The 16,429-nt window shown below is 39.8% G+C and overlaps 1 protein-coding gene across 6 annotated transcripts in view; it reads left to right on the top strand.

Moving 5' to 3' along the window:
- The first annotated feature begins 9 nt into the window (after positions 1–9).
- The window catches only part of LOC121917288 (N(6)-adenine-specific methyltransferase METTL4-like), a 30,736-nt gene continuing 14,316 nt past the window's right edge, over positions 10–16,429 (top strand). For 3 of the 6 annotated variants that reach the window (XR_006100997.1, XR_006100998.1, XM_042443099.1), the window contains exons 1-5: positions 11–216; positions 4,154–4,642; positions 6,570–6,632; positions 10,673–11,039; positions 11,574–11,643. Coding sequence is in view for 4 of the 6 variants with exons in the window: in XM_042443099.1 (XP_042299033.1) it covers positions 4,226–4,642; positions 6,570–6,632; positions 10,673–11,039; positions 11,574–11,643 (917 nt within the window). In the remaining 2 variants the exon portion in view is untranslated. The other 3 variants (XM_042443101.1, XM_042443100.1, XM_042443102.1) reach the window with 3 other exon arrangements.

Here is a 16,429-nt window from a genome sequence, read left to right as displayed (position 1 = left end):
TTATTGAAAGGCACAGTTTGGGGAAACCACTGAGCTAAGACTTCTTACTCTATGGTTATATCATTGCTTAGAGCGGCCAGCTCCGAAGGGAGCGATGATGAGGCGCCCAAGTCACGTGACTGGGAACGTAGGACAAAATGGCCGCGCCCACGGGACTTTCTGGCGTATTGTATTTTTTTCCTTCTCTGAGGGAGGCTCCAGGAAGTGTCTCCTCAGGTGGGCTCCCGCGCTGTGTTCGCTTCCGGCTTCTTTGCCCTCTGGTTACCCAAACTGTGCCCTTTAATAAGAGATTGTGGACTTCATCTCCCAGAAGCCTCAGCCATGGTGGCCAGTAGCCTGGGATTCTGGGAGCTGAAGTCCAAAATCCCTTAAAAGAGCACACTTTGGGGACCACTGGCTTAGCTTCTGATTTGAGCAGGTTTTGCCTTTTGTCTCAAGACCTTCTAAGCCTATAAATCCCAAGACTCCATAAGGAGTCCCCTATATTATTATTAATATTCCCTGAAATAATAATAATAATGATAATTATTATTATTCCCTATTAACAAGGGAATGGATCTAAGCGATTAAAAAAAGCTTTCCCTGCGTTTATCAACTTCGTTGCTGAGGTGAGATTTTGCTTGTTTTTTTTTAAATATTCTTTATTAGTTTTAAAATAATAATAAAAACAAAACAAAAGAATAGTATAAAATCATCCAATCCCATTCTATATGTTTCATTATGTGGTGGGTGGATTTAAATTGGAATTTTACTATGGTCAGAAGTTAAAAGTTATAGTGCTAAAATGAGAGCAAAAGTTGTTATTCAGGTCAAATTCCGAAACAGCTCCCAACTTATCATTTTAACCCAGATAAAAGGAAGTACTGCATAAACAGCTTAAAGACAGTGAAACAAAACATATAGATAAAAGATTGATTGACGTGGGATGGAGACGTATGTTAGGATATCCAATGAATATACTGTACATGGGTGTAAATCCAGTGTAAACAATGGAAATGTGATTTGTAGTTTCCTTTGTTCAAAATGCTATAAAAACTTGGTTCATTTTAGAATCGTGGTCCCAGTAATTTGGAAGAATTTCATGCTGGGAACAACAGCTGCAGCTAAAAATAAACATGTTTCCTTTCCAATCGACTCCTTGGTCTCCCTGCTGAATTCTGGTTTAAAATCAGGGGTTTAAGATAATCAGTAATGTATAACAATTGTTTTCTGAGTTCACATCATTATTTATTGAGTTTTCCACCATCACTCCTTGACCTTTTCTTTCATCTTACAGTTGTCTATAACAGAGTTTATTTTATGTCCCAAACCCTATTCAGGTATTCTACTATTTTAGCTGAGGTGAGATTTTGAATGATGGGTCTCTCAATACAGAAGTGTAGCTGAAGAAATAAGTAGGGCAAGTAAAATGGTGAAGGGTCTGGAAACCATGCCTTATGAGGAAAGTCTTAAGAGCTGTGTATGTTTAGACTCGAGAAGAGATGATATGGTAGTCCTCTTTAAGTATTTGAAGGGATGTCATATTGAGGAGGGAGCAAACTTGTTTTCTGCTGCTCCAGAGACTAGGACCTGGAACAATGGATGCAAGCTACAGGAAAAGAGATTCCACCTCAACATTAGGAAAAACCTCCTGACAGTAAGGGCTGTTCGACAGTGAATCACGTTCCCTCAGAGTTCATCCAGTTTCATCCCTGGAGGTCTTTAAACAGAGGCTAAATGGCCATCTTTTGAGAATGCTTTGATTGTGGTTTCTTGCATGGCAGGGGGTTGGACTGAATGGTCCTTGAGGTCTCTTCCAACTCTACAAATGCTTCTATGGCGGGGTACAGACCGCTGCTTTGCGGCGGTCTGCCGCCGCCGCCGGTAGGTCCGCGGGGGAGCCGGAGCCTTCAGACGGCGCGGCTCCTGCGCGGACCGAAAAAGAAGCTCCAAAATGGAGCTTCTTTTTGAGTCGTGTTTGTGACGTAGCGAGGCGCCAGGGGCGCACTGTGTCTGCACTGTAAAAAATACTCTAGTTTGATACCACTTTAACTATGGAATTCAGGGAATTGTAGTTTGCTGTGGCACCAGAGCTCCCTGACAGAGAAGGCTAAATTTGCTTCTGGGAGCAATACAAGGTGCTGGTAATGACCTATAAAGTCCTAAATGGCTTGGGCCCAGGGTACTTGGAGGACCACCTATCCCCATATAATCCGCCCCGCACACTCATGTCGGCAGGGAAGAACTTGCTGGAGGTCCCAATGGCACGTTATGCGAGGACCTCGCAACGGGCCTTTTCTATCTTGGCCCCTAGAATATGGAATAATCTCCCAGACAAGCTCCGCTCCACCACATCTTTAGATCTCTTTAAGAAGAATCTTATGACCTTTTTCTTCTCCCAAGCCTTCCCCCCATGAGATGTCATTTTATGTTTTACCCCCTCTGTCGATGACCTTGCAATGTTATGGATTCCCCCCACTCAGCTGACCCTATTGTTGTTATTGTGATTGTTTTTGAACGCTGTTTTAATTGTTTTATCTTGATGTATTTTTATCTAAATCTGTATGCTGCTTTGATCAAAAGTTGGAAAAGAAGGATAAAAATAAACTTTTATTATATTATTATTATAAATGTCTCACAAAACTAGATCTCAGAATTTCATAGCTTTCAGCCATGGTAGTTAAAGTGGGGTCAAACTGCATTGTTTCTGCAGTGCAGATGCACCCACAGTGTTGTCAGACTTCATTGTTTCTACTATGTAGAGGCACCCTCTTTTCCTGTGGAGTAATTGCTACAGAACTCATTGGAATGAATTATTTCTTGAGTAAACCACGCTTCTGGCTGCACTTCTGTACTGAGAGGTCCACCATTCAAAATCTCAGCAACGAAGTTGTTAGACATGGGAAAGCTTTTTAATCACTTAGATCCGTTCCCTTATTAACACGGTGTTATTATTATTATTTCAGGGAATAATAATATAGGAGATAATGATGCTGAACTAAATGGGCTTTAGTTTTTTGTGGGTTTTTAGGGCTATGTGGCCATGGTGGATAGAGAATCTATGTATAAAAGGGTACATTAATTAGAACAGTGAGTCCTGCTGCACCTCAAAGATTAACAGGAGCAAAAGCTGTGTGTGAATTGGAGACTGGTTCAGACTTCATCTGATTTAAACTGTTTAGAAATGCCTGAATGGGTTTTTAGATCACACATTAAGATGCCAGGGTTGCTGTACACCAGGGATGAGGTGGTTCTCTCTTCAACTGTGTCTGGCCTTTATCTGTTTTGATTAAGACTGATGTGACTTTACTCCAGTGACATCTGCAGGGTGACCGGTTCCCATTTCACCTGTACCCTGCATGAATATAGCAAGAATTGTAGTGTGATTCCTGTAAGAATATTAAAATGAATGCCTGCTGCATATCTATTGCCTCATTGGAGCCAATCAACTGCAGTCTGAAATACTTTAAAATCAAAGTCTTTCAACAATTTAACTTCAGACATTGTGAGGAGGTTATCTCTCATCAGCTGCATTCCTAACCATAATTTCCAAGGCATAAGTCCCATTGGCACAGCAGGATTTACTTCCAAATAAAATGCATGGGATATTTTTTAGAGATCTCAGAATGTTTGGGTCAAAATAATGATTTGTTGTTTTGTACCTTCAAGTCATTTCTGATTCATGGTGACCCTATCGTTGGGTTTTCCTAGCAATGTTTGTTCCTTATCCCGTCCATGACAGCAAAATCCTTTTATAATGTGGCACTGATCCTATTATTATTATTATTATTATTATTATTATTATTATTTATAGTATTTATACCCTGCTCTTCCTGCCATTGAAGTGGCATTGCACTAATGTGATCTATTAATTCAAAATGTTGGGCAGTGCAACAACAATGACAGGACAATGACAGGATCACCGCAAGGTTATTTGAAAGGCTTTTGCACAATCACTGTCACTTGCCCTTTCTGGACAGGTTAATGTCTAGATAAGTGTGATGTCATCTGAAAGTCCTTCCTGCGAAGGTGCAGGAAGGACAGGACAGGGACGGGACAATGACGTCCCGTCTCTTGTGTGATAATCTCCTATAATCCCAACGTGCAAATGATTACATCATGAAAATGATAATCTACTAGTAATTCCATAACATTTACTACTTCTTTTTTCCAGGACAATATTTTAAGCAGCTATAATACCCAGTTGAAAAAATAATGCCTTGAAAAGCAACAGAAGAAGCAGATAATGTCTGTTGTATGTAGTCTATCTGCTGGGTGGATACTGGATCATCTCTCCTTCATAAACAAGTCTGGCTACCAGATATGCCATTCCCAAGACTGTTCTGGCTGGGTCTCTTTGAACAATTCGCTCAGTGCTGCTTCCTCAGATGGGAATGTTACTGGGCCTGCAATCCTGGGTGTTGCAGATTCTTGTGGAAATGATCCTGTTTGTGAGATCAAAAGTTCAGGCGAAAAAGCAGATCAAAAGATGTATATGTTCCGGGAAGAATTTTTTAATGTGCTGAAACCACATATAGCTATAAATTTTCCAACAGAACTCCAGCAAAGGAATTCTGTGTCCAGTCTAGAAAATGGTGGATCAGAACCACAGGAAAGAGCTAAGAATGAGGAATCTTGCATCTTTACTGCTAAAGCTAAAAAGGTACAGTATATATAGAAAAGTTCCTGCAATATCTTCTGGCAATAGAGTTCTGTCAGAATTATTTTAGGAGAAAAAAGAGTTCTTCCACTAATTTTGTTTTATTAGTTATAAACTGTTTGTGGAGGTCAGTAGCCTATCTTTACGTGGGTTTTGAACCATCTACAGATGTTGGTCATTCTGCTGGTATATTATATGCTTGCAGCATTTATTTAAGAAATCCATCAAATAAATTAAATAAATGCAGTTTTACTAGAGGGATAGAAAATAGGTCCCTATTAGCATGGGCTTACATTTTATTATTTTAAGGAGCTTCAGAATATTGTTGGCCTCATTCCTCCCATGGCATCATAATTGTCACTAGCTCTGTTGAGTAACTTGACAAAAAATTAACATGTGTTTGCAAGTATTATTATTATTATTAACCTTTATTTATGAAGCGCTGTAAATTTACACAGCGCTGTACATACAATCTTTTAGTTAGACAATTCCCTGCCCACGGGCTTACAATCTAAAAAGACATGACACAGAAGGAGAAGGGAGTGGTGGAGGGAAAGGGTAAGAGGTCCAGCAGTTCCTCTCTACCTCCAAGGCCTGGACCAAGGCAGATGGACTGGAGGGAGGGCTTGGCTTCATAATGGATGGTTAATCATTTTCCAGGGAAAATGCATACTCTCAAGTAGGATAATACATATACAGTACATAGCAATACAGGAAATGGTTCAATAAACAGGCACCAAAAGAACATCAAATAGTAAGCGACAATTATGCAATGCCTGGGAAGGCTTCTCTGAACAGGATGGTTTTCAACTCCGTTTTGAAGCTGGTTAAAGAAGTGATGGGTCTTGCTGGTGGGGGAAGAAGGTTCCAGGAGTGAGGGGCAGCAAGTGAAAAGGGGCAAATCCGGGATGGGGCAGAGGAAATCCTGGGCTGAGACAGCAGACCTTGACTACCAGAACGGAGGGCCCTGGTGGGAAGGTGAGGAGAAAGAAGGTCTGATAAGTAGGGAGGGGCCAGTCCATGGAGGGCTTTAAACGTGGACAGCAGGAGCTTATACTGAATGCAGAAAGGGAGTGGGAGCCAGTGAAGGGATGCCAACACAGGAGAGATGTGGTCAGAGCGGTGGGTGGAAGTGATAATGCGTGCAGCTGAATGCTGAACAGAGATTAAAGGACGGAGGTGAGAAAGAGGAAGCCCAGCCAGGAGGACATTACAGTAATCAAGTCGTGAGACCACTAGGACATGGACCAGGATCTTGGCAGTAGAGGCGTATGGTATATTACCATCTTGGTCACACTGATGTCATTGAGTTGTAATCTTGGAAGGAAATCTAAATATGTAGATTTTGATGGATTTGAAGTGGTGTGCTGTATTAATATTTTCGTGACAACTGTAACGTTTTAGCAGTTTGGGGATACGTTAGCAACAAGGCTAATTAATTTTTCAGTGTTTATGTTCAATGCTAATTTAATTTTAACACTGTTATTGCTTTGAGTTAATAGAAACTAATCTAGAACAAAAACAACGGGGATGTGTACTATATACCATTTGTTAGCTACATTGACACTTCTGTCATAAGAGCTACACTGAAATGAAGGTCATACAACTGTTCTTTTTCAGCAGGATTCATGCATACTTATGAAAGTAGAAGTAACAAAAGTGAGACACTATTTCCACTCACTCTTTTGAAATCCCTGTTTCTCCACCAGTGCAGTAAGACTGAATGAGAAGTGACATGTGAGCAAAAATGTCACAATTTTTATAAAAAGTCCAGACCTGTGAAATGTTGTTTGTGCTGTTCATTAACATTAAACAGGCCTTTAGTTTTTAACATTAAATAAACGTTTAGTCCATTGACATTAAATAGGCCTTTTTGTTGCTATTAATTGCCATTGTTCAGATGTCAATTAGTATGTATTTTCAACTTTAGAAACGGAAAAGAAGCAGTGAACTTAACCATGGTGAATGTGATGCTTTAGAATATCATTTAAAGGTAAGTCTGAAGAATAAGTGAGAAGTGAGATAGTTTGCATGACTTCATATGAACTCATCCGTCATTCTGGTCGAATGTACACTAGAGCATTTATCTGGTGTAAAGTTCATTATGCTAAGACATGCCTAATTTATAAACGTTACTTAGAAATACTCTGAAATATTTTTCCCAGTAACTTCAAATAAAAGGGCATTGTAAGTAACACTATTTTAAAAAGAAATGATAAGATATCAAAAATGGTTAGGCTCTCTCTGTCTTCTGGGTAAAGAGACTTCCATGAGGCTTTTCATAGAGAGCTTATTGAAAAGGAAATAACTCAGTAAAGTCTTGTACTGGTACCAATAGGAAGAAACAAAACTTGCTGAAGTTACAGAGGGGAAATGTTTCATTTAAAGGCAGAGGACAAACACAAGAAGGGGATGTAGGAAACACTGAAAGGCAACAACAGTTTGGATGCTATCTGAATTATTTGAATACACTATATAAAATGACGGAAGACAAAAATGAGAGGTTGTTCCTTAAATTCTTTATAAGAGCTGGTGCCAGCATTTTTTTTTTAACTCTGATGAACATACAATGCACAAGCCTTCAGTTCTTGTTTTGTTTGTTGTTGTTAACTGCCCTTGAGTCGATCCCAACACTTGGCAGCCCTGTGGATGAGACATCTCCAATCTCTCCTATGTGCCACTATTCTGCATAGGTCCTGCAGATTCAGGCCCGTGACCTCCCTATTTGAATCTAGACATCTTGGGTGCAGTCTTCCTCTCTTTCTATTACCTTCCTAGCATTATTGTCTTTTCTAGTGAGGCATGCTTTGTCATGATGTGGCCAAAATATGGGAGAGTTCAGCCTTTATCTGTTCTAGGATCCATTTGTTTGTCTTTTTGGCCATCCACAGTATCACCAGCACTCTTCTCCAGCACCACATCTCAAATGAGTTGATTTTCTTCTGATATGCTTTCTTCTCGTATCCATACGTGGTGATAGACAATATAATGGCTTGGACAATTCTAATTTTGGTGCTCAGTTGTATATCTTTACACTTTAGGAATTTGTCAAGTTCTTTTGTGGCTGCCTTTCCCATTCCTAGCCTTCTTCTTATTTCTTGACTTCAGTCTCCATTCTGATAAATGTTTGATCCAGAGTATAGAAAATCTTTAACAATTTTGATTTCCTCATTACCTAGGTTGAATTTGTGTAGATCCTTCATAATTTTTGTTTTCTTTATGTGCAACAGTAAGCCTGCCTTTGTACTTTCTTCTTTGACCTTCTTTATCAATTGTTCCAATTCTACGATGTTTTCTGATAGTAATACAGTGGAGCCTTGGCTTATGCCCTCTAAGGACTGGAGTGTGACTTTGGCGTGGCTTCCGGACTCTTAGGACACATGCATCATTTAAACAGCATACCTCCAAAGTGACCCGAAGCAGCTTTATTTTGGCCTGTCTGTATGGGCCCTATGAAACCCTACTTGTGTTGAACTGAAACTCCATCTTCATACAGTTTGGTGCTTTATGTTGTAGTTGTTGTGTACCTCCGAATTGTTAACAATTTATGTTGACTCTTAGGGACTGCAACCAAAATTTATTTGCTGGGATTGTTTTTTTTCTTTTTGTGTGCCTACAAGTTTTTTCAAGATGAGGAATGTTCTTTGAATTTCTGCCAAACTTCCTTTTGACATGTTAATTGAGTTTGAAATGCAAATTAAATTAGCACCAACACACATAATTAGCATAAATGTTCAGCTTGTCTTTTATTGTCATCCTGGAAATCTGTGAAAAATACTTCTCTCAGCCCTGACAGGGAGAGACAAATAACTTTTTAAAAGTGGGACTTTAGAAATGAATAATTATTTTTAAAAATCTAGTTCTTAATGAATGAGACGAAAAAAAATTGATTCGCCACAATACTACTTTTGTGTTTCCTTTTTTGTGGCTGGGGATATATATTGGTCATTTCCAGTCTGTTGTCCACCATTTTGTTTTCCATATTTGGTAGCATATTTTAGTTAACAGTACAATTGATTCTGTCTGTGTGGAATGTAGCAATTGAATTGGATCTATTCTGGTGATTTTTACTTCCCAATTTCTCTTATTGCAGCTTCCACCTCACTTTCTAGAATCTGAAGTTCATTTTCGTATTGGTTCTTCATTCAATGTGACATTCATTTTTTCATCTTTTTTGCATGGCTCTTCAGTGTATTGCTTCCATTGCCTCTCTATTCTTCCTTGATCCTCTTTTGATCATAGAATATCCCCTCCCTTGGTTTGAACTTTCCTTTGAGTTCCTGGCTCTTGTGGAAGAATTCTCTCATCTGGCTGTATGAAGAAGGCATTTGCAATTAATAAATTGTTGGCCTCACAAAATTCAATCAGTCACTCTTCTGCTTCATTTCTTGTACCTAATCCAAATTGTCTTACTGTTTTAGATTCTTCTTGAATGCCAGCTTTAGCATGCCAATTTCCTGTGATTAGCTTGAAATCCTGGGTTGGTGTGTTGGTGTTCTTCTTCAACTCCTTAATAGAATCTTTCAGTTTCTTCTTCCTCTGCCTCTGTGGTTGGCATATATACTTGGATTATGATAATATTGATAGGTTTCCCCTGAAGTATTATTAACATGATTTGATTACACTTTGCATTGAATCCTTCAACTGTTTTTTCTATCTCTTTAGAATGAAGGCCACACTGTGTCTTCAATTGGTGTAAGCCTACCCTTTCCCTTTGTTGTCTGTAATAGAGAGAATGCAGGGCAGACAACAATGTAGTATCCCTAGTCAGATCAGAGATAACATGGATTTTGAACTCCTCCTCTATCATTTCAAAGTAGGAAATTCCTTGGGGCTGAGTTGTGGAGGGGTAGGGTTCCCTGAAACTCTTAACAAAAACATTCTTCCTCTGGATTAAAGTATAACCCATTTGACTGATTTTTTGGTTTAACCTCTTAGACATGTACTTTTCTTGAATACAGTAAATATCTCAAGGGTGTTTTGTTTCATTTTGGAATTGTAACAAATAGCAATATGTGAAATAAACCTTGAGTGTTTGGATACAATGTTGAGTGGGAGACTGCTTGGATAATTGGGTTTCCACCCTCTATTCCTTACTGCATTTCTATAGCTATCCAAAACAAAACTAAACAAACACGCTCTGTTAAGAATTGGAGCCCTTCTTGAACAAAATGGGCAGAACTTTTGCACATGGAACACCCAGATAATTTTTATCTTGTCTCCCCCATCTTGACATAGACTGCAGTCTTTGTGTGCGTTTGGCTATATGACTCTAAAACTAGGTTCAAATTAATATAATTTTTGTCTTAACTGTTGCTACATTTGCTTTAATTTGTACATGTAAAGCCTGTACACCTGAAATACCTAGAGTCTATTTTGCCTAAAAGGCAATAAATATTGTATACATCTTTTTAATGGTACTTATTTGTTCTTCAGTTTTAAAAAATTTAAATCTTAGAACAAGTTACTGAAGGGCAGAGGTGGAACACTGTTACTCTCTAGATGTTTTTGGCTTACAGTTCTCTTCAGCCTTCCAGTGCATAGCCAGTGGTGAGGGACTGTGGAAGTTGTAGTCAAAAACTTTGAAAAGGTACAATAGACCACTCCTGTTGAATGTGCATGCATTGCAGCTCCACAAATACACAAATTTTTTAGAACTGAGGGCCAAAACAGATGGCCCTGAAGGAGTGGATTCAATCTGCCACAGAGAAAGCTGGATTGGGGCTGTGACAACTACATGCTGTGGTCCCAATCCAGCTTTTTGCCAGCTCAAAAAGCCAGCTTTTCCCGTCGCCACCACAGCTTTGTGGCATGTGGCGTATAAATGCCGCACTGCCAGAGCACCGCAACGCTGCCCGCCATCTGGTTGGGCAGGCAGCATGACGCCGGCTTGGACGCGATGTGGGGTATGCGTCATCTAAACCTCACACCCCCAAGCTGGCACTTGCTGCCAGTCTGTTCTGGCCCTAAATTGCTTTTTAATGGACAGTTTGCTTCATGTAATTCCCAATTTCATCTTTTGTTGCTATACAGATCAGTGGTGTGATTTTGGATGGTACAAGGAGTTTAGTCCAGGAGGGTTTCAGAAGTGGTTTCCTGTGGCCTGTTTTGTCAGAACAGTTTTGTGCCAGGATTCCTGCTGCAAGACACCATGATTGTGGTTTAGCTGAATTATGTGAGATGGCAAAGCAGTTTCACCCTGTGACTGAAGATGAGCAAAGAACTACATGCACAATAAATGAGGAAGCCTGTGTTCCAGAACAAGTTCAGCTTTCTTTTGTTACGGAAAATACCACAAACTATGCAAAGATAATAACACTAATGGGACAGAAGTATCTGTTTCCTCCCAGAAGTGCATTTCTTTTGTCTGATATTTCTTTTATGCAGCCTCTTTTGGACTGTAAGTACATTTCCTACTAAGGTTATACAATGTTCAATGACTACAATGTAATGACTCATTAGTATATTGACAGAGCTGATTTTTAGAAGGGAAGGGATTTAAGAAGAACTCCAGTCAGCTCCAGTACCTGAAGCTGAATGTAGCTGTAATATATATTTTATTCTGAGCCTGCCTTGTATGGCAGTTTGCTAGCTTCAGCAGTCTCCATCTTTGTCTTATGTAATGCTACGATATTGGGAAACTGACAGTCAAACACAAGCCCTGCTAATAAATGATATGCAGCATATGGTAATTTAAATATGAAATAAAGATAATGAAAAGTATTATTTTATGCGTAATTAGAGTTCTCAGTATAAACCGAAGTACAGAAGATGGAGTCTTGGGGATGTTTTGTTAGTGGTTTCAAAAACAAGAAAATTTCACATTCTTTTTGAAAAACATGAAGATTAGATATTTAAGATTTGAGAAGCATAAATTTAAATTTAAATGTATTGTGATTACTGAAAATATTTCGTTTGTTTGTTTCCTTTCTAGATAAAAAAAAATTCGGCATAATTGTGATAGATCCACCATGGGAGAATAAATCTGTTAAAAGAAGTAATAGGTAGGCTTCAGTATTAAAAAAAACCCCTAAACATACATTTGCATATGTTCAGCATGTTCCCTTCAGATATTGATATGACTGTGTTAGTTCTATGTCAGCTCACAATTTATGGTTCTGCTAGTGCGATGAAAGAAATACACATTTTTGCAACAGGCTGTCTACACAGATTGGAGACCACTGTAAAGTTTTAAGAAGAGTAACCTAGGGACATCTTAGCATGTTTTTGTTTGAGTTCTCTTTTCTGCTTAGAATCCTCAAATGTAATGGATTCTGATGCTTAGTGTTCTATTAAATGGAAATCCTACATTAGAATGCATGGATCTAATTCTCCAATGGGTTACTACAATTTTATATTAGTAGAACTTCAATTAAATTGAATCATTTTAATATGAAAGGTTTATAATGCAGTGGGGAATCTGGTCTTAAACCTTTCTGCAATGGAAATATTATAGTTATGCCGGTGTTAGGGAAGTTAGCTGAAAGAGGCTGCATCCTTGTAAAAGTAGAGTGATTTTGAGATTCTAGTATGGAACTGTTTTATTATTGAAAATACTTTGCAAATAAACATAGAAACCTGCAAATGATGTATCCCTGTGCCAGGAGTTTGTGCCTGGGGAGTGTACAGCTCTCAGGTGTGCTTGTGATTTGGTTTTACAAAAGATGCTGGGCAAGACAAAACTAGTGTTTGAGTAGTAAACTGAGGAAAAGATTTAGAGTATTTAAAGTAAGTGATATTGAGCAAAGCCAAATCAATATAATTTCAACATCCATTTAAAGCTGGAATGAGAATAGTACAGCCCATGGGCTGCATGTGCTCCCTAAGGACTTCTTTTTGCCCTCCTTGACTATTAAGAACGATTTTTCTGGATTTAAAATGGAGAATCAAGCCTCCAAGGGGCATGATTGTAGACTTAACTGCTATGTCAGGTAATGTACACATTTTAACAGCCTGAAATAGCATTTTTAGGAAATTAGAGCTGGCTGTCCATTCACCTCTAGCTTTTTTTTAAAGGTGGGTGGCACCCTCATAGATCTCAGTGGTAATGGAAATTTGGGCATGTATGGCCCCCAGACCCTCTGTAGTCGCCCAGCCCTGATTTATATACAAAGGGCTCTTAAGGATCAGGACCAGCCTGATAGGCATTGATCTGCACCTTTTTAATATATCCAAATGATAACCTCTGACCTGCACTTTGATATCAAAAGTGCATCTTGACCTGAGTAGCTGTATGGCCCTAGCATGGGATCTAAATAACAGGTTCCCACTGAAACAAAGGGAAACCATGGGTTTTGATATGTAAACGAATTTCCTTTCCCAGCTCTGAAGATGGGTGAGATCATGCAAGGAGCTGCCTTAAAGTTGCTATCAGGCAGATTCTTAAGGAAGTGTCTCTCTTTGTGATTGAGGGGGAGCCAGGTGAATCAAAGGAATGGCATTTGCATAGCCATTTGGGTCCCTAATCTGGCAGAAACATTTGGTGAGATCAAAACATGGATCTATGATGTGAAATATACTTCAAACAGTTTCCTTTGATTGCCCTTTGTCTACAGAACCTGTTAAACCCTTACAAGGTCTCCTAAATTTAGGGATGTGCTGCTACCAGCCACTGGCTGCTGCCAGCCACTCTCAGCTACTGTCAGCCAATGGCCTGTCTCAGGTCGTTTGCAGCCAACATCTATGTCAGTTTGAAGTCAGAGTCTCTCTGACTTGGTCTGCCAAGCCTTAAATATTAAGCAGACTTATAAACCCTAACACAAATTGGACTTCCCAAGAGAGAACCTCTACATCAGGTGTGTATTTCCATGAGAAAAGCCTAATATCTATCCCACATCTACCACGTTATTTCCTGAGACTTGTATGAATGCATGTGTGTATGTGCCTGTGTGTTTGAACCCCTGTTTCCAATAAAAGAGACATTGATTGTACTTAGAGCCTCTGCCTCATTTCTGGATTTCTAGTTCCTGGTATATAGATCGAAGGGGCGATCCCTGACGTGTAGTAACAGGCCTCCTCTCGTGACCTTGAGCTAATTAAATTCCCCATTGATAATTTGGTCACTGTTCACTGTTACAAGCCATACCATTAGACAGAGTGAGGCAACTGCTCCAGGTGGCAAATGCTAAGGAATGACTTTCCCCTGAGACATCTGGCCATTTTCCTCTTTTACTGGTCAGAGCTATCTGTGGCACACTCTGTCTTTTCTCACTCCCTAAGGTAGCCTGATGTTCTCACATGTGGTGGGAGATGTCATGTAGTCACCACTTTTGAAAAAAGATCAAGCTACCAGTCCAGTTGACTATGTTTAGAAGAATGTGTGTGCCATTTTGTTCTTTCCTCAGGCAGCAATCTGTCTTGAATTGGTCCTGCTAGGGACGTATACAGCCAGTCCTTACAGTATTATAATGTCATCATTGCTTGCAGGTCAGGGGGGAGATAAGTGTTGTCACCTTGAAACCTCAGACAGGCCTAGTATACACCCCCTTTACTACTACCAACTTAATAAACTGGAAGAAACAGATTGGATCCTACAGGGAGAATCAGGACAAGGTGTCTGATTTGTTTGCTATCATTGTTGTTTCTCATAACCCCTGCTGGGAAGATTGTCATGGCTTGTTAAATAGCTTTTTGACTCTGGAGGAGAAGCATATGATTTGCTCTAAGGCAGGGGTAGGCAACCTGCGGCCCGCGGGCCGAATGCGGCCCGGCAAGGCCTTGGGACCGGCCCCAGCCCAGTCCTGCCGCTGATTGCCGCCGGGGCCTTTGGGGGGCAATTGTCTTTAGAAGCCTCAGAAACATGCATTTATATTAACATTTTTTAAAAAATCAGCAAATTTTTTCGCGTGTCCTCCATTTTTTTTTTAAAAAAGTGTCTTCCATTTGAAAATTTTGTCCTACATTTGTCCTGGTTTATTTATATATTTAATTTTTAAAAAAAATTATTTAATTACCTGTATTTATTTTTTGGCTTCGGCCCCCCAGTTGTCTGAGGGACAGCAACCCGGCCCCCGGCTCAAAAAGATTGCCTACCCCTGCTCTAAGGCAATAGAGATGGCTGTCAGTTATGACCATAATGTTCAAATAGATATCAAGGATCTAAATCTGAATGTTAATCCACACTAGAACTATAATGACCTGGCTCAATAACAGCTATTGTATAACTTTAGATCCATAATGGCTCAGGCCTTAAAGGTGGTCATTCCATGGCCTAAGAATATCTCAAAAGTTTATGAGGTATGATACAGACAGGATGAATACCCTTCTGCTTATTATCAGAGACTTTGTGATACCATTAGAAAGTTTACTGACTTGGATCCTAGAAATCTGATGAATTCTAGGATGTTCAATATGCTTTTCAAAGGGCGGTCTGCACTTGACCTTCAAAGGAAATTACAGAAGCTGGAGGGAGCTTCAGGAATGTGTATATCTCAGTTCATTGAAATAGCTCACAAGGTGTTTACAAATAGAAGTTCTGAAGAAGAGACAAGGAAATAGATATGGAACTTTAGGCCTCCCTGCAAGCTGCAGACCTTTCAAGAGAGCCATAGAAAGGGAGAGGCAGAGGAAGATTTCAGTGCAGTGAAAGCTTGGAGAAGTCAGAGACAGGCAGAGAACGGGATGAGAAAAGTGTTGGTTTAAAAAGAAACCAATGTACTTATTGTAAACAGGAAGGACACTGGAAAAATTCATTGAAAGCTCATAATGAAAATTCCTCCCTAAGGGAGGAAGAAGGGGCTTATGTGATGCTACAGTTCAGATTGAATTGAACTGGGACAGAGACGTAGCCAAGGGGGGGGGTTCTTGGGGTCCGGACCCCCCCTTCCATTAGAAAAATGAATGGTGTGTGCTGCTGCGCCACCGCACCCAAGCCCCATTATAATGGTGGCACTTAGCCTGGACCCCCTCCCCCCTTCCTAAAATCCTAGCTACGTCCCTGACTGGGAACATTTTCTTTTGTAAAGGTTCACATGAGAAGCTTCTAGTTCCAATGGATGTGAGAAACAGACTTGTAGATTTTCTGCTAGACAGTGGAGCTACTCATTCTGTAGTAGCTAATTTTAGAGGGCCTCTGAACAAGTTCAGAGTTCTTGTTGTGGGAGTGTCTGATCGGAAGAATGACAAGCCCTTTCTTTCTGCAATTGGAAATTCCAGACTTGAAATAGCCTTGTTGCTAGATGAGAAAAAGGCAGAAGAGTCTTAAATGATGTCTATCCTTTGGTTTGGGCCAGGGAAAGCAAAATTTGTTATAACAGTGAAAATAGAACTGAAGTCAAAGGCCCATCCAGTTTGTGCATGTCAGTATCCTGTCAGTGTCATTACTTTCTTGGATGGAGAGGTAAAGGGAGAAGTTTAGATAGAGATGAAGGAGAAGGATGAAGCAGCACATCTTGTGTTGGGACATGCAAAATAAAGAGCTGTCCTAGAATAGCATAACAACCCCATAAGCCAATAGTTCCCAATCTTTTCTGTACCCCACACTCATAGGAAATATTTGATTAATGTTCGCACCCCCCTACAAAAGTAATATCACATTTGAACAGGAAGATGTCCAATTTCTAATTTTTGAACCACATACAATACTGTTGGTGAACAAACTGAACTTTAAAACATAGGATTGAAACTCAGAGCATAAAATGCAAATCTAAAATGAGCAATTTCTAATTTATTCAGAAAAAAGAGTAATGACTCATCACTCAAGGACACAAGCCACTGTTTGTTGCCCCCCCCGGGAGTGCAGACACCCCAGGTTGGGAACCCCTGCTATGAACACTTCCATGAGATTTATAA

The sequence above is a fragment of the Sceloporus undulatus genome, unplaced genomic scaffold (assembly GCF_019175285.1).
Source record: "Sceloporus undulatus isolate JIND9_A2432 ecotype Alabama unplaced genomic scaffold, SceUnd_v1.1 scaffold_14, whole genome shotgun sequence".
Taxonomy (NCBI): Eukaryota; Metazoa; Chordata; class Lepidosauria; order Squamata; family Phrynosomatidae; genus Sceloporus; species Sceloporus undulatus.
The sequence above is the reverse complement of the archived record's forward strand: the minus strand, read 5'-3'. Positions and strand labels throughout refer to the sequence as shown.